General features: G+C 37.5%; 1 gene segment (V, D, J or C); it reads left to right on the top strand.

Moving 5' to 3' along the window:
- Positions 1-9,251: 9,251 nt before the first annotated feature.
- Positions 9,252-9,934, top strand: LOC134730151 (T cell receptor alpha variable 24-like). The segment is given in 2 exon segments: positions 9,252-9,414; positions 9,576-9,934. Coding segments are annotated over 2 exon segments (414 nt in total).
- Positions 9,935-26,144: the final 16,210 nt, after the last annotated feature.

Here is a 26,144-nt window from a genome sequence, read left to right as displayed (position 1 = left end):
TAGACCTCAGTAAGGAGGAAGAAAGAGATGCAGTAATTGTTTAGAGTAGGACTGCCTTTCACAGAGAAAGTCAAATATCTGAGTATTTTTATTTTAAATTTAATTAGTTTCTGATGGCAAAAAGTAAATATATGCTAAATAAATAATATCAATGTATGTCAACTGGTTCAACTGCAGTTCCCCTCAATACAAATTGCTTTTCTTATATCCCTTTTCTAGGTTCTGTCTATCCTAATGACTAGGGAAAGACAACTAGACAAAGTAAAGTTTCAGGGGTGAGCCAGACATTTTTCCTCATCTGTGCATAGCCATGTTGTCTATGAACATGAGACTCAATTTCCTGTTTGGGGAGATAGCATCAGAACCCAGGAACTACATATACACACCGCAGGGCCCTCATAGGCACTGAACTTTGAGCTTCAGGCAGCACAACTCACATTTGTGCAAAGAGCTACATGCCACATGCTGTTCTCCAGCCTGCTGTGTGTATTTGTGGCCTTCAGCTACTCTGGTATGGATGGTTCCAAGTGTGAGTAAAAATGTTAAGGGTGGAAGGATTCCAAACAGGCATATGGTATTTCTCATGGACTTGAGGAGGAAAGGAGAAATTGTAAAAAAGCGAGCATATTATGATTTTAGTTTGGTTTGTCTCTGGGTCCTAAATTAGTCTAGCTCTTATGATATTTTATTCACTATATCAAAGGATCAGCTCTGTTTTCTGATTTTTCCCACAGGATCCAGTGTGGCCCAGAAGGTTACTCAAGCCCAGTCATCAGTATCCATTCCAGTGAGGAAAGCAGTCACCCTGAACTGCCTACATGAAGCAAGTTGGTGGTCATATTATATTTTTTGGTACAAGCAACTTCCCAGCAAAGAGATGATTTTCCTTATTCGCCAGGGTTCTGATGAACAGAATGCAAAAAGTGGTTGCTATTCTGTCAACTTCAAGAAAGCAGCGAAATCCGTCGCCTTAACCATTTCAGCCTTACAGCTAGAAGATTCAGCAAAGTACTTTTGTGCTTTTTGGGAACTCACAGTGTTTGAAGTGATAGTAAAAGCCAAACAAAAACCCTAGGGCTCAATAAGAGAACCCCTCTACTCCCCATCCTTTGCTACAGGAGCCAATCTGAAATGCACACCTGCAGATCTCAGGCAGGAGAGGGTAGTGACTGTGGTCTGTGGATTTAATCTGTGGTCTGGATCAGATGATTTAATTCCAAGTAAAACCTCCTTCTATCTCATTTGGAAACAGGTGTTCAGAGCAACTTTCTTCTAATACTTCAATTTTTACTTAAAATAGATCATACAGAAAATGTGTAAAGTTGTCTAAAGTTGGAAAGACTTCCACATAATAACTTAAAGTGGCAGTTTCACTTAACGATGCTCACAGCAGAAATCTGGGTCTAGTTATCTTGAATCACCATAAAAATCATTTCCTTAGCCCTTTCCTCTTAGGCTTTATGTCAGTTAGGGTACAATCAGGGAAGCAGAACCATCGTGAAAGATGTAGAATAAGATTAATTATAAGGATTAGACCTCATGCAATTGCTGGAACTGGTGGCTCTCGGAAGTTACTTAGTTGTTTATGTTTTTATGAAATTGTAACAGGAATAAAATGTAATCTTTTCAAAATCTAACACTAAGTTTTATGTACTAGGCTGAAGAGGATCAGGACATTCAGTCCTATTGGCTTCACAAGTAGAATAGTACTTCTTAGATCATGTGTCCTAGAATTCTCCTGATACCACATTTCTATCCCATTAATCCAAAGTATTCAGTCTCACTTGTTAAATTCTGTGGCTGGGCATGTTTTTCATGTGTAAAACAAAGTCGTGATAAGCATGCCAGATTTCTATGTGATACAATGGCATAATCTGCTCTTACTCCTATGCAAAGCTGTTGTCTTTGCATCTAGTATTGAGCCTGAATTTACTCTAGGTCAGCTAGACTCACATTTGGGAAGGAGAGTTGAACATGGACAAGAGCATGCAAAAGCTGTGATTTGTAAAGACATTTTGGAACCCATGGTGACAGGTGGAACCCACGAGGACAAACTAAAACTTGTCTGTCTCTTACCTCCTTCAATCTCATAGTGTTGGTGACCTTCAGAAGAAATGGTGTTATTTGCTATCATGCTCCCTGGGTACTTGGCCCAAGAAAAAGAGAAGCTGAAAGAGGAGATCTGGGGGGAGTGGGGGAGTTGTGAATCAACAATAAGATGAGTTAGCAGATCAGTAGCAACATATGTGAGTTGCCACAGTGCCTGGAGCCTGGCACCTGCCTTGCACAATTTTTTTCAACTTAATCGAGAACAATATAGGGACGGATTTTCTTAGAAATATATTTCCAGGTAGTTACGATGAGACAGTACGAAGTTACCACAATACCCCCACCTTGTAAACTTGACATCCATATGCACCTCTTTTAATAGCACTTAGCTTTCAAATAAAGGCAATTTTAAAAAGCATACTTCCTGCCAATATGATGCCACTGTTCTTCATTCAACCACACATACCCTAACCCTCTCCCCCAAAGAGAATACAAAGTATTTATTCATCTTTGGGTGATGTTCTTTCCTCTTCTAGCTGAGTCACACTCTCCCATTGATATCCTGTAGTTTAGCTTCTGAGATATAACAAGCTATAAGAGTAACTTATTAACATATCTTTCACTATTATGTATAGGCAAATGGGAGGAGAGTAAAAAATGGTTGACATGTATTTTAATATTTTCATATGACAATGAAAAAGAAATGTTTATAACAGTATAGTCTTTTCTCCCACAAATGGTCACATGATTGTAGCTGGTTTCTATAACTACCTCTTCCATTACCCGTTACATAATCTGTTTTCAGCAAGCACCTCAACTCACTGGTACACTTGACTTTCTATAAAACAAGCTCCTTGGTCAGGAGCAATGTTATACAGAATGCCATAAAGTTGAGTAAGGAATTCTCTAAGTCCACCACTGTGGTTTTGCCAGAAGCAGTGCAGATGTGGAAGGAAAGTCCATATTCAGAATGTCTAAGTGGACTAAAACAAAGCAAAACTTGCCAGCAGCCAGAGAAAGTTGATATATCATGTTCTGGGAAATGTCTTTAAGAATGGTTGCTGAATTCTCATCAAAATCAACAGAAGCCAAAGAGGAAAAAGTATTTTTAGAGTACTTATAAAACAAACAAACAAACAAAAACTCTCTAGCTAGCTTCGTATGAACATGAAAGTCTAATTTTAAACCCTTTGTCAAAAATCATTGTTATAAAGGTGGAAAGTCAGTGCACAGATTGGGAAATTATATTTGCATTGGCATATTTCTGAAAAAGATTCAAATGCAGAATATATAAAAAACTTGTACAAGTCAATAAGCAATGAGAAAACAATACAAATGGCCAAAACTTGAAGAGACACTTCAGAAATATGATATCTAATAGTAATAAGCATACGCAAAAAGCACTTAATATAATTACTCATTAAGAAAATGAAAATGAAACCCCATTGAGTGATCCCCCTGTGCCCTTTCAGCACCCCAATTGTATTAATGTAGCCAGGAGGAAATGACCACAAGAAGATAATGAAAAATAGTGACTACTTCCAGGGGAAGGGATGGCCAAGTAGGTTTTCTAGAAACTTCTGTTAAATTAAGTTTAGCCTAAAGCTGCCTCCTTATTTATTTTAAACTCAGGGCAAAGGTTTCTCCATACATAGTGCCCTGTAACCTAACAGGATGCATAAACAGGCTACAGTCTGCTCTCTACCAATCCCTAAGTTTCGGCCATAGGTGGCCAACTGTTCAAACATGTTCAAATAAGGCAAATGCCAAGCTTTAACCAATCCATCTGTTTCTGTACCTTACTTCCTTTTTCTATAAGTCACTTTACTTTCTCTGTCCATAAATATTCTTTGACCATGTGGCAGTGCCAGAGTCTCTCTGAACCTGTTCTGGTCTGGTGGGGGACTGCCTGAATCTCTAATCGTTCTTTGCTCAATTAAACTCTGTAAAATTTAATTCGTCTAAAGTTTTTCTTTTAACATGTCCATCATTGAACCATGTTCAGTGGAAGAAGAAAAAGCAGTAACAGGCTAAAGACTGGAACACTGAAGGAAAGCAGGTTTTACTAGGAAAAAAGAAAGTTGATATTCATTGGCCGTACTATATGTCAAGCACTATTTATACATTTCAAATTCATTACCTAATTTAAGCATCATACACCCTACGAGATAGGTTTTAGTCTTCCAATTTTTTATATTTGGGAAATGAGACACAACTTTCCCTAACTTTGAAAAGCATCTCTAACTAAAGTCAGCCAGGGTGTAACATCTTAGAGGGCTCCTAAAAAATCAAAGTTTGGACTATGGAGAAGCAAATAGCCCCAAAGCAGCAGCATTGGCTTTCTCAGTGAGGATGACAAGATGCCAAACCTAGGCACAAATTGCCTCAGGATCAACAGATGGAGGAAATCACCGACTAAGTATTTAAGAATGCTGAATGTATCAGTGAGTCTCTTCTACAGTAGTGTGCTATGAAGTACAAGAGGCTAGAGGGAAAGATGAGATACTATTCCTTAAACACTCCAAGCGGGCTTCCATATCAAGGCCTTTGCCCACTCTGCCTGCAATGCTATACCCCCACAAAACTTCATGGTGTACCTCTGAACTCCTCTACGTCTTTACACAAAAGTCACCACCTTGTGAAGCCTTTATCGAAATCTTTCTATTGTATTTTCCTTCTTTGAGAATCAGGCTCTAGCATATTCCACGTGTTGAGAACTAAAGCACCAAGTTCTGAAGCACTGCCACCTGGTGTCCCGCTGAACTATTTGGTGAGGTTTATGCTGGCCTCCCTGCTGCCCTCCAGTGTTCACGGGCTAAGCTGTGGTGAAGCCTGGTTGCAACAGGAGCTAACATTTCTGAACCAATGTCAGTAACCTTTCCATTGTAGTAATCATGTGAGACAGGATTCAGCAGGCCTGGCTGGGATTTTTTAAAATTTTATTTTAAAAATATTTTTCCCTGAATATGTGAGGGTGATTGATTTCAAAATGGCAAATATAATATATGGGATGATTTAGGCTAATGGAATACCTTGGAAACAAATGTTGGCATTATTGCACAAGGTGGGAAGTTTTTCTCTATTAAGTGAGAGTTCGTCTACTGCTCTGTCCCTTACTGTAGTATAGAAATATCCTAAGAAGTGATAACAAGAGTCAATGATGGAGAAAAGTAAGCCATTGTAGGGAACACAGTGTAGCATACTCTCTCCATGTTATCATATGCCGCCCAACCTCCCAATACAGCATCATAACGCCACTGATTTCCCACTAACAGTAAGAAACATGATAGAACATGGATATGCATTACGGTACATAAAATGTGCTATGCAAATTACAAAATGCCTCTCGGAAAAATACTGAATTTTATCTTGTAGATAGATTGCACTGCAATTTCAGATAGAGTCTCCCAACCCCCCAATATTTTCTATATTGAATGCATCTGGTTGAGTGCCTAAGATACAGAAGTTATTGTACTAGGTGATTTATTCGGTTGGTGTAAAAGTAATTTCTGCTTTTTCCATTACTTATAATGTAATGGCATAACCATTATATAGGCTTGGATTGCATTTCTGGACCTACCACTCATTGGTTGAATTATCTTGAGCAAATTACTTAATAACATTTATGCTTCAGTTTCCTTATCCCTACAATGTGGATATTGATAGTACTTACTACAAAGGGTTATTTTGAGAAATAAACAAAATGACAAATGCCAATGCTTAGCCCAGTACCAACAAAAAGCTACTGGTTACTTACAGAAAAGGAAATTGAATATGAGAGAAATTAAATGTCTTGCCTAGCATCACAAAGTGTCAGAGTTGAGCCTTCCCTCCATGCCTTTTGTAGAGCAGATACATTTTCTCACCCCAAGAATAACTCTCTATCTCATTACAGTGTTATATTGTCTTTATAGAGCTTATCACCGTATAGAATTATCTTATTTTGTAAAAACTCATTTATTTAATTTCTTCTCATTGCACTCTAGTCCCTTTTCTATCTCTTCACCACCATGTTCTCCATGCCTGGAACAATGCCTAGCACACAGGAGACACAATCAATACATGTTTGTTGAATGAATGCACAAAAGGTAAAATTATGTCCAGAGTCCTTGCAATTCAAATATTAATATAAAAGTTTAAGCTGGATTAATCTTTGTGTTATTTATCCAGAATTGTCAAGATTTCTATCCTGTAAGTTTCTTAACATAATATTTAAATATGTAAATGCTAAATAGTTGAATACTAGCTTTGGTTTATCTACATTGGTTTATTTTTGCACTTTGGGGGAATTAATAAATAATCTTACTAAAAATTTTATCTATAAATCCCTCACTTTACTCACTGTGGAGGTGAGGTGGAAAAAATTCTGAGGCATTTTTCTCTGTAGTGCATGCATCTTATCTTTTATGTTGCAAAAGTTTTTCAGAGGACTCATGTATATGTATATCTTTTTATGTTTTAAAAAATTCTGTGTGCACACATACACACACACAGAGAGACACACACACTCCTTGCATAAGAGTTGATATACAGGCCCATTGTTTGCTCAAAACAGAGAAAGCAAATTGACCTTGTTTCCCTTCACTATCAGAGTGGGTACATTTAGAATCCTCCCTGATATATTAGGCTGTTAAGAATGATAAAGATTGATATTACTAGTTGAGTTGTCCTGCGGCCAAAGTGGGGAGGAAGGAAACTAGGATCATGCACTGTTCCAGAAAGAGAATCTCGTTGTTTACTTTCCCTGTAAGGCTGTGTTTAGTTGCCAACAGGCTTGGCCTTTACTTCAGGTCAAATGTGTGGCTATACCTTGTAGGATTCTGTCCTACTATTATAGATAGAGGATTTCTCCCTGCTGTTAGAGGTATATCTTCTTGATCTGGACACTGCTCCTCCAACATGTGGGTGAATTTATCAGTGGATCGGTGTTCTCACCAGAAATGAGCTCCACAGCATGTAGGCTTTCTGAGTGATTGTGGCCATGACTTCACTCTCGTATGATGAAGTTACCTGAATGCTATGATCTTCTCCATTCATCTGGAGAAGAAACTACAGAAAAGAAACTACTACAGCAAAGACTTGGAACCAAGCCAAATGCCCATCAGTGATAGACTGGATTAAGAAAATGTGGCACATATACACCATGGAATACTATGCAGCCATAAGAAGGATGAGTTTATGTCCTTGGCAGGGACATGAATGAAGCTGGAAACCATCATTCTCAGCAAGCTATCACAAGACCAGAAAACCAAACACTGCATGTTCTCACTCATAAGTGGGAGTTGAACAATGAGAACACATGGACACAGGGAGGGGAATATCACACACCAGGGTCTGTCAGGGGATGGGGGACTAGGGGAGGGATAACATTAGGAGAAATACCTAACGTAGGTGACAGGTCGATGGGTGCAGCAAACCACCAGGGCATGTGTATACCTATGTAACAAAGCTGCACGTTCTGAACATGTACCCCGGGACTTAAAGTATAATTTAAAAAAAAGAATGGCTTGTTTGTCTAGCAGCCATCCCTAACCCTAGTCCTCATGCTTTTGAACTAGGAGTCATTATTGAGGCTTCCAGGATTTCCTTTACTACCCATACCTTTATCTCCTTTCCTGGGAAGGAAAGCTAGAAGTTAACCATTGAGATACTTTCTAATCCTGTTCTAATTTTTTAGAACATGATTTAAATGTATGTGAAAAGTGCTGTCCCCTGATTTTAGTACATACCCCATGCTGTTTCCTTTGCTTACTTCAGTTGTTCACTGGAAAGGTTTTAAAGGCACTTCATACACTAAATACCTAGAGGTTAAATTTATATTCTGAAAAAAATTAATTAATGCTATCTTATATTATTAAATTTCCCTTGGATATATCTTATTTCTTCAATTATATTTTGGGCTCACAGGGACTAGGGAATGTTGCTTTGTAATCTTTTTTTCTTTCTTTTCCTCTCCCCTAGATGAGGCTGTAGCTTTGTAATTTTTAATTCCTCAGAGCTCCTAGGGAAATTCAAAGCACAAAAACTACTGTTTAAAAAATACATGCATATTGAATCAAACTAACATTATATCTGGACTGTGACAGAAGCAAGACAGCATTTTTAAACAACTTTATTGGAGTATGTTTACGTTCCATAAATTCATCCATTTTAAATGTATGGTTCAGTGATTTTTAATTAATAACTGATTTATGAAACTATTACCATAATCTATTTGTAAATCCTTTTCAACACTCTAGAAAGATCCTTCATGCCAAACTTATAGTTAATCTCTAACCCAACCCCGGCCCCAGGCAACCGGCTTATATCTTTATAGATCTTCCTTTTCTGAACATTTCATATAAATGGAATCACTCAATATGTAATCTTTTGTGGCTGGATTCTTTTTCTTAAAATAGTATTTTTGAGGCTCATCTGTGTTGTAGCATATATTATGTTTTATTTTATTTATTTCATTTTTGATTATTTATTTTATTTTATTTATTATTTATTAATTTTGTTGCCCAATATCATTCACATCTTGTATGAACATACTGCATTTTGTTTATTCATTCACCAGCTGATGGACATTTGGGTTGTTCTCATTTTTTTAGCCTTAATAAAGAATATCCACAAATTAGACTTCCATTATTTTTAGAACATATGTAACATGTAAAACATTCATGGTGCATCACAAATGTAGGTGGCATATCAGATTCCAAATATTATAAAGTCTAGAGCTAGACAGATATATGTTCTAATTCTTAATATGCCACTTAGGTAATTGACCTTGAGTGAATTATTTAATCTCCTTGAGCTTTGGGTTATTTTTTGTTTGTAAATTGGAAACAGCAATGTCTCTATTGCATGACTTTCTTATTAATGTACATAAAGAAAAAGGTAATTTAGATGTGTGCACACTTATAATTTGAGGGGGATTCAAAAGTTGTTTTTTAATGTTTGAAGATTCAAAGAAAAGTGCTTTTCCTGCCACAAATGCCATCCCACCTGTAACTCCCTCTAAATTTGAATAATAGCAGTCCACAGTTAGGCAGTGCACTTCTGAAAGGGTGTCAATTCTCGTTGTGTTCCACACTCATGGGGGATTTCCTCAAAGTTTATGAAGTTGGCCTGAAGAAAGCAGTTACTTCGACCCCTCTTTGTGAACCACAGGAAACTGAACATAGGGCAGAGCGTTTCTAGGACATTTATGGGAGCTGGTCTCTGATTGGCTAGGCAACCAGATGCAGAATCCTGTTTTCTGAAGCAGAATATTTCCACAGATTTTGGCTGCAAAACGTTTCTCTGCTGTGGGTACGTGAGCAGGAAACATGGAGAAGAATCCTTTGGCAGCCCCATTACTAATCCTCTGGCTTCATCTTGACTGTAAGTCCAGGGGTTACAGGAGACATTCTTAGTCTGGGGTGATGATGAGGAAGGGGGAGGATGCAGTCAGACACTCTAGGTTTTACTTGGGGATGTGTGAAGAAAATGCCAACTCTGTAGAGAGACCAATTTCTATGTCTGACTCTTTTAAAAAAAAACAGGCGTGAGCAGCATACTGAACGTGGAACAAAGTCCTCAGTCACTGCATGTTCAGGCGGGAGACAGCACCAATTTCACCTGCAGCTTCCCTTCCAGCAATTTTTATGCCTTACACTGGTACAGATGGGAAACTGCAAAAAGCCCCGAGGCCTTGTTTGTAATGACTTTAAATGGGGATGAAAAGAAGAAAGGACGAATAAGTGCCACTCTTAATACCAAGGAGGGTTACAGCTATTTGTACATCAAAGGATCCCAGCCTGAAGACTCAGCCACATACCTCTGTGCCTTTACACAGTGCTGTTCAGGCACCTGCAGCCCATACACAAACCTGTGTCTGGTGTTGCACTGTTACCAGCATTGACAAAGAACCATGAGTAGGATGGAAAAGACAAGTTCGTTGAATTACAGTTTTTTTTCAAGAGGATTGTGCAAACATAGAAAAATAAGCATGCTAGTGATCATAACTAACTACCACAAGAGCAAATTAAGTAAACATATTCCTTATGACAGATAGATGTCAGAGTGCTAATGAAGCATAACACATGACCTGGTAACTCGGCTGTAACTAAACAATAATAACCCCAGCTCCCAACAGCACATTAACCACATCATGGAGTCAGACCCATTGCCTGCTCTTTTGGCATGATTCTGAAAGAACCCAATAGTTATTCAAATCTATCTAAAACAATCTGGGTAAACAAAGGCGATATTTACCCCCTCATTGTTGCTATGTCCTGAAAACGAATTCTTCTATTATACTTTATCACAGCACAAAAGGAGCATGTCAGCATGCCCCTCCCTCACACACCTGCCCTGGAAATATGCATGTTTAATACCAGAACAGGTGATGCTGCCTCCTTTAATCCATTGGGGATTTTGGTTTTGCTTTAGTTCAACTTTTCCCCCACATGAACATTTGTATTTTTATTTCTTCTCACATGTGGCTATTTTCATTTTTAAATATCACTGATAATATCATAAAGGAGCACTGATGAAGGACCTTCACTATTTTACGTGGTCTATACCCCAGCTGGTACTGTGATTGTGATGTTGGATGACTAACTGAACTCTATTATCAAAGTCTCTTCATTTGTAATTTCCAGGTATATTAAGTAGGCTGAGTGTTTGGTGCTCTCCTCCTTTTGCAGATTTCCAAACAACCCACCAGTTTAAGGTCCCACTTGTACTCTAGAGGCATCTAATTCTAAGCGTTCTTGGGGGCTGTTAAGATGAAGTAAGTTGCTTCTGGGCCTCCTCATCTAAAAGCTAGAATTTCAACTTTCTCTACACATCTACATTAATAATTGTTTATCCAGCTCCTGTCCAGTTACCTAAATTATGCTGCTATTGCATTTTCTCTCTCTTTTGTGGATTTATGTTTTTAAAAATATTATTGTTATTGTCACATATTTAGGGAAAAAAGCTGGTACATTTTAAAAATAATAATGGAGTGTATACAAATCTCTGACTGGACCCATTTAGAGATATATATATATAGAGAGAGAAATACTTTTGTCAAAATTTATTCACAAGGTAGTAATGAATCTATTTGACTACCAGATCAGAAGTGGCTAAATTTGTAATATTATTTGAACATATATGGAATCAGAAGGGTATAGCACAGGACTGAGTGCGGAGAAGCTATGGTTCATTGTACCCTAGTGTCGGTGGAGAAGAACTACACAAAAGAAGACTGATCACTGTTCCAGCTGCTAGTCAAATTCCCAAACCAGCTCTCCATTATTGGCATAAAGATCAATGGAAGAATTTCTAATTTTTCCAGCAATGATCTTGAGGCTTGAACTAACTCTGAATTGGTAGAATCAAAAGGCATGAGTAAAATAAAAGATGAACATCTGACTCATTTGTGAGTGGCTGCAACACAATGCCTCACAGTCTCCCGCATGTCAAGGCACACATAGAAATTAATTACATTCATACAACACTTCAGTGTGGAATGACGCTGCTTGAAACCAGCCCATGACTCCAACTTCCTTGAGAACTCTGCCTGCCTTAAGCCACAATGAGACAGAGATCTTCCTACACACACAATCAAGAAAAATGTAAATCTGTGGTGCACGGTCCTTACAAAAATATCCCTATCTTTATGAAAGCTGTATGTAACCAAGTAAATATGGACCAAAATTTTCAGTGTCTTTGGATTCTAAAACTGATCTGAAATTGAAAATAATGTGTCAAATTCTGATTATTTATGGAGACACAGACAGGCATGTTCTTGTAAATTTTGTTAGTTTAGACACGTGGGAAGAGAAGAGTGAGTGAAATATAAAAATCATGTTAAATAAGAAACACAGATCTCTGTTGATTGCAGGGCCCCAACCTGAGCAATCAGCCACCTGCTCCTGTACTGTGGCTGCACAGAGCTCTTGTTACATCTGATCATTGCCACCAGGTCTTCTGTGCCAGTGCAGAAGCACAAGGATGGCTTTTGAAAAGAAGTTTGGTGAAACAGGCAGATGTTTCAGGTCAAGCTATTAGAGACTAGCAGAAATCAGCCAGAGGAAGCATACATTTTTATTGTTGATTTCTCACAAGTTCTCAAAAAGACTATTTTTCATTGGACTCCAGAGCTTTTGTGGCTTGCTGAATAACAAACTGTTGTACAACTCACTTAAGCAAGTGCCATTTTACTATCTCAAGATACTTCTGCTCCTTGTGATGCTGACTGCAGCTAGGGTCCTCTGGGGGCTTGCCTGACTAGAACCCCTGGAGCTCACTTCCATACCTGGAGCCTTGGTGGGAATGTGGAAGGCTGGGCTCATCTCTCATCCCAACTATTCTCAGGGCTTTCATTACACATGGCCTTTGCATGTGGTCTCTCCTCAAGATCTCTCTAGGGTACAACTTATCTGGTGGCTCAGGGCTTCCAATATTACAAAAGTGGAAGGTGCCAGGCCTTTTTAATGTTTAGGTCAGAACTGCCACAATATTATTTCTACTGCATTCTCATGCATACATAAGAACCATGAATGTGACATTACTTGGAAAAGGGGCCTCTGTAAATATAATTAAAATTGAGTCATGGAGCCAACCCAGAGTCAACATAGAAGGGAAATACACAAGGGCATGAATATCAGAAGCAGGATTTTGGGGGCATCTTTGGATACTAACTCCCACAAGAGCTAACTAAGTAAACATATTCCTATGCCAGATAGATATCAGAGTGCTAATGAAGCATAACACATGACCTTGATAATCCAGTAATTATCAAGGTCATGTTAATTTGAACTTCCAAATACTGCTTGTATCTGTTTCTCTATTTCTATATTGCTTACTGCTTTCCTAATTTAGGCATTCAGCACCTCTCACCTGGATGATTGCAATGGCTTCCTAATTGTCTTCCTGCCTCTTTTCTCAACTCTTTGAATCTAACTGCTACATGGCAACTAGAGTTATTACAAAATGTATCTAATAAGATCACTTCCTTCCTCCCTTTGGGTAATGAGGAACCACTAGAAGTTGTAAAGTTGAAATTCTATATTGAAACTACAAGGCCGGCCGGGTGTGGTGGCTCATGTCCGTAATCCCAGCACTTTGGGAGGCGGAGGCAGGCGGATCACCTGAGGTCAGGAGTTCGAGACCAGCCTGACCAACATGGCGAAACCCCGTCTCTACTAAAAATACAAAAATTTGCCGGGCATGGTGGCATGCTCCTGTAATCCCAGCTACTCAAGAGGCTGAGACAAGAGAATTGCTTGAACCCAGGAGGCGGAGGTTGCAGTGAGCTGAGATTGCCACTGCACTTCAGCCTGGGTGACAAAGCAAGACTCAATCTCAAAAAGAAACAAACAAACAAACAAACAAAAATACAAGGCCATCTATGGAATCCTGTTTACCTTCTATTTTAATCTTCCATCCTTCTCTCATATATGTAATATATATATTTTTATATTATATATATTTATATATCATATATGTATATTTAAATTCTAACCCTTTATGTGAATATTAAGGGCCTTCCTAAATCTGACCTCTTTTCCCAGAATATATTTTTCCCATTGTAATATGCACACAGGTCTACTCACCCTTTATGGCCCAATTCAGGCATTATTTGTTTTTTATCTGAGATTTCATAGAATCTCATAGAATCTGAGATTTCATAGAATAACACTTGTAACATCTTATTATAAATATTTTTGAATCTGATCGTCTCTTACAATTGTTTTGACAAAAATATTTGCCACTGAGAGCTATCATACGTTTATATTCAATGGAAATGTTTCCTACTAGGAAATGCAGAGATTCCGTCTAAGAGTGCAGAGATTTCTTTTACTCCTTGAACCAATGCATGGCCAGCTTCCCTTCTCTTCCTTTAGTAAATTTCCACTTCCAACCATAAGATCTAGACAGAGGCTACAAGACAGACCATGCTGCGAGTTGGGAAAGGGCAAGCTTGACCCGGGCGAGATTCCTCTGTCTTGGTTTATGCCTCCTACGTAAACTGCACCAGTACTGCTGCCGTGGATGAAGAGGAGGATTTCTAAAGCCCCCACAGGTGCTCCTTGCACACTCCTTGCTCTTCTTGAATGGGGAAGGAGTCCTTATTGCCTTAAAATTGTTAGCTTTGTCTTCATTTTGAGATCCAAATCCAGTATTCCTAAGGAGGAAAAAAAGCATCCCAGTGGCATGCATTTCAAAAGTGTATCTTAATTCACGAGATTTGCCATTTTTCAGCACATCCTAAAACTGCTTCTTGGTCTGTTTCCATTTCATGCAGTAATTCAGATTTAGATTCACTTTTTACCCTACACAAAATGTTGAGATTTCCGCCATTAATACATTTACATGGCAACACTTTAAAGACATTAGATTTCTTGTAGTGGGTTGAATGATGACAGAAGATATGTCCATGTCCTAATCCCTAGAAATAGTGAATGTGGTGTTATTTGAAAAAGGGTCTTTGCAAATGTAATTGAGTTAAGAATATCAAGTTAAGATCACCCTGGATTATTCAGGCAGGCCCTAAATCCAATGACAACTGTTCTTTTAAGAAACACACGGCCGGGCGCGGTGGCTCACGCCTGTAATCCCAGCACTTTGGGAGGCCGAGGCGGGCGGATCACGAGGTCAGGAGATCGAGACCATCCTGGCTAACACTGGTGAAACCCCGTCTCTACTAAAAATACAAAAAATTAGCCGGGCGTGGTAGCGGGCGCCTGTAGTCCCAGCTACCCGGGAGGCTGAGGCAGCAGAATGGCGTGAACCCGGGAGGCGGAGCTTGCAGTGAGCCGAGATTGCGCCACTGCACTCCAGCCTGGGCGACAGAGCGAGACTCCGTCTCAAAAAAAAAAAAAAAAAAAGAAACACACGGATGAGGCCGGGCACATTGGCTCATGCCTGTAATCCCAGCACTTTGGGAGGCTGAGGCGGGCGAATCACCTGAGGTCAGGAGTTCAAGACTAGCCTGGCCAACATAGTGAAACCCTGTCTTTACTAAAAATGCAAAAATTAGCCAGGCATGGTGATGCACACCTGTAATCACAGCTACTCGGGAGGCTGAGGCAGGAGAATCGCTTGAACCTGGGAGGTGGAGGTTGCTGTGAGCCACTGCACTCCAGCCTGGGTAACAGAGTGAGACTCTGTCTCAGAAAAAAAAAAGAAAAAAGAAGCACACAGATGAGAAGGCCATCTAAAGACAGCGGTAGAGGTTGCAATTATGCAGCCACATCCAAGGGATGCCTGGAGCCACCGGAGGCTGGAAGAGATGAGGAAGGATCCTCCCCTAGAACGTTCAGAGGGAACACGGCCCTGCTGACACCTTAATTTCAGACTTCTGGCCTCTAGGGCTATAAAGAAAATAAATTTTTGTCAAGCCACCAAATTTGTTTGCTACGGCAACCCTAGGAAAGTAGTATCTCCTAAAGGTAATATTTCTAAATAGCTACAACCAAACCTTGATTGTTTTTATAGAAGGGCACATTTTCAACCAATACCATTTGAATATGGTATTGATATGGTTCTAATATTTTAATATTTTTTGGAATATTTTAAGTTTAAATCGTGACACGGTATATATACAAACACACAGTTTTTTTAAATCATTTAATGAACACCTGAGTATCCACAATTTACCCGCTATTAGAGTAGGACATGTTGGTGAATAATAGACAAATACTTATTGAGGGCTTACCACATATCAGGAGTATACTAGTGATCCATTAGCAAACCAAAGAGACAAAACTCATTGTTTTCATAGACCCTATATTCTAGAGCAGTACTGTCCAATAGAATTTTCAAAGATAGTAAAAATATTCTGCATCTGCATAAACACTAGCCACATACGGATACTCAGCACTTGAAATGTGGCTAGTGTGCATGAGAAACTAAATTTTAAATTTTATTTAATTTAAATTTAAGTATCCTCGTGTGGCTAGTAGCTACCACATAAGACAGTGCATTTCTTGAAGATGATACAGTACACACCTTTAAGGTACAAAATGGCTAACTCAGATAATCAGTAGTTACGCAGGTATAAACACTGTGATAAGTGTGACTGAAGTTCTGAGGGAGTCCACAGTTTTTTTAAGTTACTTTCTGTTTTTATCTTCCAACCTTTCCCACCACATACTGTAGATGTTTATCAGCCAGATCAGAACAGAAAGCTACTTTATCCAAGTCTTTTGTTTTATGGAAGCTTTCCAATAGAAATTGATTATCTGTTAGATAAGACTTTTTTTCCCTCATCACGCTGGCATGTGTAAAAGTAACATAGTGGGATGGCAGACATGATCTCTAAATTGGATAGTTTACCAGGGAAATCCGGGTGACGAAAGAGAAATTTGTATTTCTTATCTTCTGTTTTGAGGTAATGGGTTGTCTAACAATAAATCACAAGTGTCTCCCACATTTATTAAAAAGTCTGTGACCTAATATGTCCCATTAAGGCACTTATAAGCATGTGCTACATGGCACAACATGATTCTTAGTGACGATGGAAGCGACAAAATGGAACTTTCTCTTTTCTTCGGATGCCCTAGTTTTAAATCACAGACTCCATTTTTAAGAGGCAAATTATTCCTCCTTGAACAATGTCACCATCAGTAAACTCTTTTCTTCCAATCCTTGACACACATACATACCACCTAAATTAGAAAGCAGCTTTATTAATAAAATAATCTGTTGTCAAATCAACAATGTTTGAGTCCAGCCACAGGGGGGCAGCATCGGCAAACATAGACTCTCCTCTGAGAGGGTGGGCAAAATAGTGTGATTGGTTTTCTCAACTTGCAGTCACCTCTTTCCCTTTCTTTCCAAAATGCACACATCTACTTTCCAAAATAGACCGCAACTATTTCTATTGATCTGGAAGAAGCTTGTACCAGGCAACCCATTTAGGAGCAGTTGGATGAAGAGGAAGGAGAGGGAGATGCTACTCATCATATCAATGTTGGTCTTATGGATGCAATTGTCACGTAAGTTTGAGACGTCCCTGACTGCTTCCAGAGAATAAATCCAACAGGATAGAGAAGTATCTGCAGGCAGGGAATGGACTTTCTATTTGAGAAACAAGAGGTAAGACAAAGGGAGAGAAACAGAGAGAAAGAGACAGAATGGATAAAGGTTGAGGGAGATGGGAAGGGAGACGTGGACAGAAAGGGGAAAAAAGAAAAGAGGAGTGAGAGAGACCTGCGTAGCTCAGGAGCTAAATATCTAATCTGATTTTATGTGATGCTTCCCATTGTCTTTCTAAACAGAGGTGAATGGACAACAGGTAATGCAAATTCCTCAGTACCAGCATGTACAAGAAGGAGAGGACTTCACCACGTACTGCAATTCCTCAACTACTTTAAGCAATATACAGTGGTATAAGCAAAGGCCTGGTGGACATCCCGTTTTTTTGATACAGTTAGTGAAGAGTGGAGAAGTGAAGAAGCAGAAAAGACTGACATTTCAGTTTGGAGAAGCAAAAAAGAACAGCTCCCTGCACATCACAGCCACCCAGACTACAGATGTAGGAACCTACTTCTGTGCAGGGCACAGTGCTCCCCAAGCACCTGCTGCCTGTCTCCAAATCTTGCCCTGGGTCTTCAGTAGCAGATCATCCTACTCTCCCCAAAGAGCAGGCGCCAGAGAAAGCCAAAGTCACAATGTCTGTGAGGATCTCGAGCAACTCCTCCCCATGGCAGTAGGAATGCGTGTAGAAATTCACTCTGTTAAGACCTGGAAGAGTTTAGCAGTTTTAGTTCCTAAAACTTAACTACCGGTTTTCCTCTATACAGGTGTCTCAAAGAATTCTAATTGTCTTAGGAAGAATTGGTGGATTTTAACAAATTGTGATACAGATATTTATATAAAAAGTCATCTTTCAGTGCAGCGGTCCCCAACATTTTTGGCACCAGGGACCGGTTTTGTTGAAGACAATTTTTCCACGGAGAGGGTGGGGTGATGGTTTCGGGATGAAACTGTTTACCTCAGATTATCAGGCATTAGTTAGATTATCTTAAGGAGCGAGCAGCCTAGATCCCTCGCATGCCGCGGTTCGCAATAGGGTTCGGGCTCCTATGAGAATCTAATGCCACTGCTGATCTCACAGGAGGCGGAGCTCTGGCAGTAATGCTCACCTGCCGCTCACTTCCTGCTCTGCGGCCAGGTTCCTAACAGGCCACAGAATGGTACAGATTCCCCGCCGCCAGGGGTTTGGGACCCCTGTTTGGGTGGTAGCAGAGTTTTCCAAGCAGTTTCTTTAAGGTTTTAGCTCAATTGTATTGCGGAAGATTTGAAAATTAAACATTTTTCATTATGTACACAAAACTTAAAAGAAGTTTACAACCAACTCCCTGAAGAGTCACCTCTGTAGAACTCATCTGCTTCAATGCAATGCAGTCCAACATAGCATAAAGATTATGCAGGCGGTAACCACCTTTCCAGAGAACTGAGTGAAAAGAGCTCTTTTTAAAATGAGGAGTTTAGACGAAACTGGAAGGTGACCCATGAAGAGATTTAGGCATGGTCTCTTTTTCACTCTTCCAACTGCAATTATATTCGCCAAGCCCAGATGCAGCTGATGATTCAAGTTCCGGTAGCCGTGTTCATTGGTCTAACTACGGGGAAAAGTTAGCCATAGATTTCAAAGTGTGTTCACTGATTTGACCAATTACTTTATTTCTCAGTACTTACAAAGATTTTTATCATGGGAAAGAGAGGATAAAAATACAACTGTATTGGAGAGTTTAAACATTAAAATCAACTGAGATTGGTCAGCTAAATGGTCAAATAAAGTTTTTGCACCTTTTTAATAAAAAGTTTTGTAGCCATAAAATTATTGTGATGAAAATTTTGTAACATAGGAATTAAGTTAATTTATCAAATGAACAAAGTCAAATACAAAATAGTACTATGACACTTATAAAACAAAATAACATATGTATATAGAAAAATATGGATGGGAGCACACGCACGTTTAGGTTAATTTCTAAGAGCACCGTAATTATTTAGTAGTTGTTTTCATCCATTATAACATTTCCAAGGCTATTTCAGAGTTGTGCCAAAAACAGTTATGTTAAAATTATTGTAAAAATTATTTTCTCCTCTTCTGTCATAGCCTTGGCCCTTTTGCACACGGATCCTCTCAAACTGACCTTTTTTTCGGGGGAGGGGAGGGGAAGGTGGGTCTTTCTCCCACGAAGTTTTCCTTCCTTTCTCTTTTTTTCTTTCATACATTTTCTGTGTTTTTCTGCTACAATCATGCCAAAGTAAAAAATAATACTAATTAACAAAATCACAAGCACTAGAAAACAGACATGAATTATAAAAGGCCTCATAAATAATTCTGGAAAGATCAAAAAGTGACCTTTACATCCAGTAGGGGAGTGATTTCATCCATCAAAACAGCTGCCAGAGATGATTCACATCAGAAGTAAAAAAACAAAAAACAAAAACCACAAACACCACCTTACCAGTATAATTAGGATCTCGTTTTGATTCTTTACCAAATTTAAGGAGAGTATGGTCTGATATTTCTTGGTTTCCCTCACTGATTGTTTCTCTTTTCTTCCCAGTGTATCTTTTATTAAGCACACATGAGGGGCTGTCATCCTTTGATTCTCCAATATTTTCTGTCTGGGAGACCCCATGTACAGAAACAAGGGGTGGACTGACAGTTTCAATTTGACTCTAGTGTCAAATTGAAGTGTTTGGCTACTTCCTCCAAAATCTTTCTTCATAGGATTTTTTTTGAAGGTTTTCTCAAAGACCACACCTAACTACAGTACAAAAACACATCAGTAGAGTCTGCTTAAAAGACCTCCTTCAAGGTTGCAGTGAGCATAGATCGCACCACTGCACTCCAGCCTGGGTGACAGAGCAAGACTCCATCTCAAAATATAAAATAAAATAAAATAAAAATAAAAATAAAATAAAAGACCTCCTTCAGAAGGCATTAATCATGTCTTTCTTCCTTTTTATCTCTCTTTCCTTCCTTCCTTCCTTCCTTTCTTTTTTTTCTTTCTTTTTTTTGTCACATCCAATCTGTATCTCCATGCTGTCTAGAGTGATTAGAGTGATTCTCTATCCTTTACAGCAATGGGGCGCATTAGTCCACATCTCTGCTTTTCTTGCTCACCCACAGGAGATAAGATTAAAAACAGGTAAGGATAATATTGTTTTATGAAGCAGGTATTATAATTTCAAACTTACAAAGAAAGAAATTGAAACCTCAAGATATTAAGTAACTTACATCTACTCACCTGTAAGAATGGATAAAGTTCAAATATATGAGAATATCAGTACTGATTAGGCTACACATCAGCTGGAACTCTCATACATTGCTGATAGGAAAGAGAAATGATCAGCACTTTGTAAAACAGGTTGGCAGTTCTTATAAAGTTAAACTTCACTTACAATATGATTCATCAATCCCTCTCCTACGTATTTAGCCAAGAGAAATAAAAGTTATGTTCACATAAAAATTTCCATGTGGATGTTTACAGAAGCTTAATTCATAATTACTAAAACCTGGGAACGATCAGATGTCCTTCACCTGGAGAATGGTTAAACACACTGTGGTTCATCCATATGATTGAGTACTACTCAGCAACAACAACAAAAAAATGAAATATTGACTCATGCAACAACATGGATGAATCTTCAACGTGTCTTGGTAAATAAAAGAAACTAAGTCCAAAGGACTACATATTGTGTGAGTTTATTTATATTATTAATACATATGGGTAGAAGCAAAACTATAAAGATAGGAAACAGATCAAAGGGTTGGTGAGAACTGTACCATAGACCTGTATACCACAAAAAGTAAATCTTACTGTGTATAAATTTTTTAATAATTAGAATGTGAGTGGAACCCCAAAAGAAATAGAAAGTGTAACAAATGCTTCCAACAATATTATAGTGAATAATGTAAACACAATGACACTGTCTTTAATGTGGAAGAAAATAACTAACCTAAATAATTTTTGAAAACAGTATTTTGAATAGATATTGTAAGACTAAAGGCAAAAGAATGGCACACAAATACCATTCTGTAGTTAATAAATTTGTTTCTCAAGGGGTATAGGCTAGCAATTCTTAAAGTAAGTTATGTGAGCATTTGGATTGAACAAATGTGTATAGGTAAAATATATAATAGATCACAGATCATGAGAGCCAGATTTCTCACTGTTGGGAAAAGTAATAAATAATGAAGGGAGAAATCTATGCAGACCCAGTGGAGTTGAACTCATGTTTTTTTAAACATTCATACATATAGGTTGATACATAAATAAAATTATTAGGAGACTTGAGTGCTTTCTGATGCCCAACAGCAAAGGACAAGCCTGTGGTTACTTTATTCGAATTGATTCAAAAGCCTGAAAGACTTTCAGCAAAGTAGATAAGAAATGTCTGGGAAACCTAGGTGGTCTTAATATTAGGAAAGATACAGAATTTGTGTTGTCACCATATTTAGTTCTGTCAGCGTATCTCTTTGGTTTTTGTATTGAGGTATAATATGCATATAGTAAAGTGCACGAACATTCATCAAATGTTTGTGAACGTTTTAGTTATGCACATACCTGTGTAATAATCCTCCACCAATCAAGATGCAGAATATTTCCACCAACCCAGAAATTATTTCATTCCTCTTTTCAATCAATACCCACCTCTAGAGATAACCACTATTTTGATTTCTATTGCCTTAGATTAGTTTTGTTTTCTCTTGAATTTCATATTAATGAAATCATGCATTATATTTTATATGTTTCTTATGTTGAATACTGTTCCATTGTATGAATATGCCATCTTGTTTATCTACTTCTCTGGTAATAGAAATTTGTGTTGTTTCCAGTTTGGGGCTATGATGAATACAACTGCTATAAATGTTCTTATGTAAGTCTTTTTGTGGACATGTGAAATTGTTGAACCTTCTTATATAACTTTTATTGTTGTAGTAGAATCTCTGGGTCATAGGACAGGCGTATCTTTAACCTTATTAGAAACTTCCAAGGCATTTTTGAGGTTATATCATTATGGAAAGGAGTTTCAATTCTCCATAACCTTGCTAGTACTTAATATTGTTGACATGTATTTTTAAACTTTTTAATTTTGAGATTATTATAAATTCACATATATTTTTAAAAATTAAGACAGATCATATGTATCCTTTACTCAGTTTACTCCAGTGGTGTAAAACTATAGTACAATATCACAACCAGGATATTGAAGTTGACTCAGTCAAGGCACAGAACATTTCTATCACCGCGAGGATGCTTTCTGTTGTTCTTTTGTAGCCATATTCATTTCCTCTCTGCTCCCATCCCCTCCTTCATCCCTAGGAACTATTAATCTGTCCTTCATTTCTATAATTTTGTAATTCCATATATGTTATATAAATGACCTTTGGGAATTGACTTTTTAAACTCAGCATACCGCTGTATTTTGTGTCTTGCCAAACTTGAGAAGTTTTTGGCTTTTACTTCTTTGATACTTTTTCAGCCCTACCCCTTTTCCTTTTTAGTACTCTGATGAAAGGAATGTTAGATATTTTGTTATAGTCCTGCAATTCCCTGAGGCTTGGTTCATTTTTTTAATCATTCTATTTTCCCTTTGTTATTCAGATTGAGTAATTTCTTCTGTTCTACCTTCCAGTTCACTAATAATTTTCTCTGTCCACTCCATTTTGCTATTGAGCCCATCTGGTGGACTTTTTATTTCAGCTATATTTTTAAGTTCTAAAATTTCCATTTTATATCTTGGTTCTTTTTTATGTATCTTACTTCTTTGCTGAGATTTCTATTTCCACCTGAAGCTTTCTGTTTTTTTATTTGTTTCCAGCATGTCTGTAGTTGCCCTTCGAAACATTTGCATCATGGCTGCTTTAATATCTTTGTCAGGTAATCTTACCATCGCTTTCATCTCAGGGTTGGCATCTATTGATTGTCTCTTTAAAATTCTGTTTGAGATCTTCTTGGTTCTGAGTATATTGAGTGATTTTTTTTATTGAAATCTGAACATTTGAGTATTGTGTTTGAAACTCTGGATCTTATTTAAAATTTTTGTTTTTTCTCCTTTTCTCTGATGCCACTCCAGCAGGGGAAGGGGAACACCACCTTACTACCTGGTAGAGATAGAATCCAGGGTCCCCATTCAGCCTCATTGACATCAGAGGGCAGGGAGGATCGTCAAACTGCCAGGTGGGGGTTGGACTTCTGGGTCCCTATGTACAGATGAGTCTTGAAAAACATGAGGGTTTGGGGCACCAACCCCCAAGCATTCAAAAATTTGTATACAACTTTTGGCTCCCCCAAAACTTAACTACTGATAACCTACTGTTGACTAGAAGCCTTACTGATAACATAAAAAATCAATTAACACATATTTTATATGTTATATGTATTATATACCACATTCTTACAATAAACTAGAAAAAAGTAAATGATATTAAGAGAATCATAAGAAAGAAAAAATATGTTTACAGTACCATACTGTATATAGCAGTTCTGTAAGTTTATGTAGTCTGTTCACAAGATGAATCATCTGTCTGAAATTGCAGGCAGCTCCAACTGCAGCTGCAGCTGCAGCTTAATATCAAGCAATAAAGTTTTTTCTTGTAAGGTTATGACTTTTCACTGCTTCTTGGGCGCACTTCCAGCATCACTATGGAATTTTGTATGGATTACATGGTGTTATTCAAGGTTTACACTATTGCACTAAACACAGCGAAAAGTATGGGAGATCTGTGAGAGATGACTTTTTACTGCAATGCGCAAATGGCTAGAGAGATGAACTGCTCATGTGGAGAGAATTAGCATTGCATTTTAAGTAGGTATTCACAAACTTGAGCTCACTGCAACAGCAACAGAAGGTGGCTACAAAATTATTACAGTAGTATGGTATGTACTATAGTTAATTTTATGCAGTTGTGATTTGATACTGCATCTTTAAGTCTGTTTGCATTTCTCTGGACTCCAAGTGCCACCACATACACTCTGTGTTTATGTGCTTAAGTTTTGATACATTTAAAATTTTTGTAATAAATTTGTGTATGTTTTATGGTAGTAAGTGATAAAATAGACTAGTATTTACATGCATTTTACACATTCATGACATATCTTTTTCTTAATTTTATTGATATTTTTAGACTACGTTGTGTGTTTGCAAGTTTTTTTCAACTTTTTGCAAATCTCCAAAAATTTTTCCAATATATTTATTGAAAAAAAATTCGCATATAGGTGGACCCATACAGGTCAAACTTGTTCAAGGGTCAACTGTAGTCTCCACTGTAATTTATTTTTCTTTCTTTATGGTTAGGGTTTTTTGTGTACTTTTAAAGATATTGCTGTCCACTTCTAATATAATACAGTTGTTCTCCTGTGTCTTCTTTTAAAACTTTATAGCTTCACCCTTCACATTTAGATGTCTGACCCATCTAGAATGTGTGTGTGTGTGTGTCTGTGTGTGTGTGTGTGTCTGTGTGTGTGTGTCTGTGTGTGTCTGTGTGTGTGTGTGTTTATATATATCATTAAACAGTTACTTTGGCATTTATATTGAAAAGACCATTTCTTCCCCCACTGAATTGCATTGGCACCTTTGGAGAAAATCAAGTGATTACATACGTGTTCATCTATTTCTGGACATGATTCTGTTAAATCATCTTTTTAACAATTCTCATACCAATAGACCATTTTCTCTTAATTACTGAAGTTTCACATAAGTCTTGAAATCTGGAAATGCAATTCCTCCAACTATCCCCCACCTTTTTCTTCAAGATTGTCTAGCTTGCTATAGGATTCAAGTTTCCATAGAAATTGCAAAACAGATTCTCAAACTTCTACCACAACAAATTTCTAGTAATTTGATTCAAATTTGCTGAGTTTATGATCAGGTTGAGAAAACTGATAATTTAAATATGGATTCCTTAGATTTATAAATATAGCTCTCCATTTATTTAGGTCCTCTCTAATTCCTTTTATTAATGTTTTATAATTTTCATTTTAATGAACTTTCATATCCTTAATTAAATTCATTTGTTTATTTCATTGTAAATGGCATTTTTATTTTATTTTCCAATTGCTTTTAGCTAGAATCTAGAAATACAATGGAATTTTTTTATTCAATCACTGTGCAATTCATCCATTAGTTCTAGTAGTTTCTTTACAGATTCTTTTAACTTTTTTTATATTCAAATTATGTTATCTATGCAGAAGAAGAATTTTACTTATTCCTTTCCCAAATGTATGCATTTTATTTTCTTTCCTGACTTGATGCCAGTTATTCCAATGCGATAATACATGGAAGTGTGATAATGTGTCTTGTTCCTAACCTCAGAGAAAAAATGTTTAGTATTTTACCATTAATTACAATGTTAGCCTTGGATATTTTTTAGATACCTTTTATCAGATTAAGGACTCTTTTCTACATTTCTAGATTGTTGAGAGTATTCATCATGTGAGGGTATTGGTCTTGTATCAAATTCTCTTGTGTGTGTAAGTTTTGATAAATTTAAACTTTAAATAATAGATTTGTATATATTTTATGGTGGTAAATCATAAAGAAGTTAAAATAAGTTGAACTCATTACTTTGGTTTTTCATCAAGCAAAGGAGGAGAAAACCTTACCCATTATGATCTTAGAGATCATGTAATCTTCTAAAATGTAAGATACTCTGCGAATACTCAATAGATTGGACAAATACATTTTTTATTCTTTAGAGCTATGCAAAATACTTAATGGTTTTTCAATACCATTAAAAAATCACCTGTTAGTGGCCTCAATTGTCTTCCAAAAAATAAAGGCGAACAAACCAAAAGCAAAAAAGGAAATTGCATTAATTACTTTTCTTCTGCCTTTGTTAATGTAACAACATGATATAGTCCTCCCTACTTTAAGTAATTGTTTGTTTCTTCTTATATTTTCAGCAGTACTGTCCTGTTACCTTACATCTTTATGATCTGGTACAGAGTAGGCTCTTAGTGAATATTTTTTAAATGAATGGAATATTATTACTATGACTTTTACTCCATATCTTTGTAGCTTGATTTTTCACACCCATGTTGGGGAAATTTATTGTCTATCATTGAATTTTTGCCTACAAATCTGACCCTGTGTTTACCCCTTTGTAG

Source organism: Pan paniscus, chromosome 23, assembly GCF_029289425.2.
Source record: "Pan paniscus chromosome 23, NHGRI_mPanPan1-v2.0_pri, whole genome shotgun sequence".
Classification (NCBI taxonomy): Eukaryota; Metazoa; Chordata; class Mammalia; order Primates; family Hominidae; genus Pan; species Pan paniscus.
This window is presented reverse-complemented; position numbering and strand designations above follow the sequence as displayed.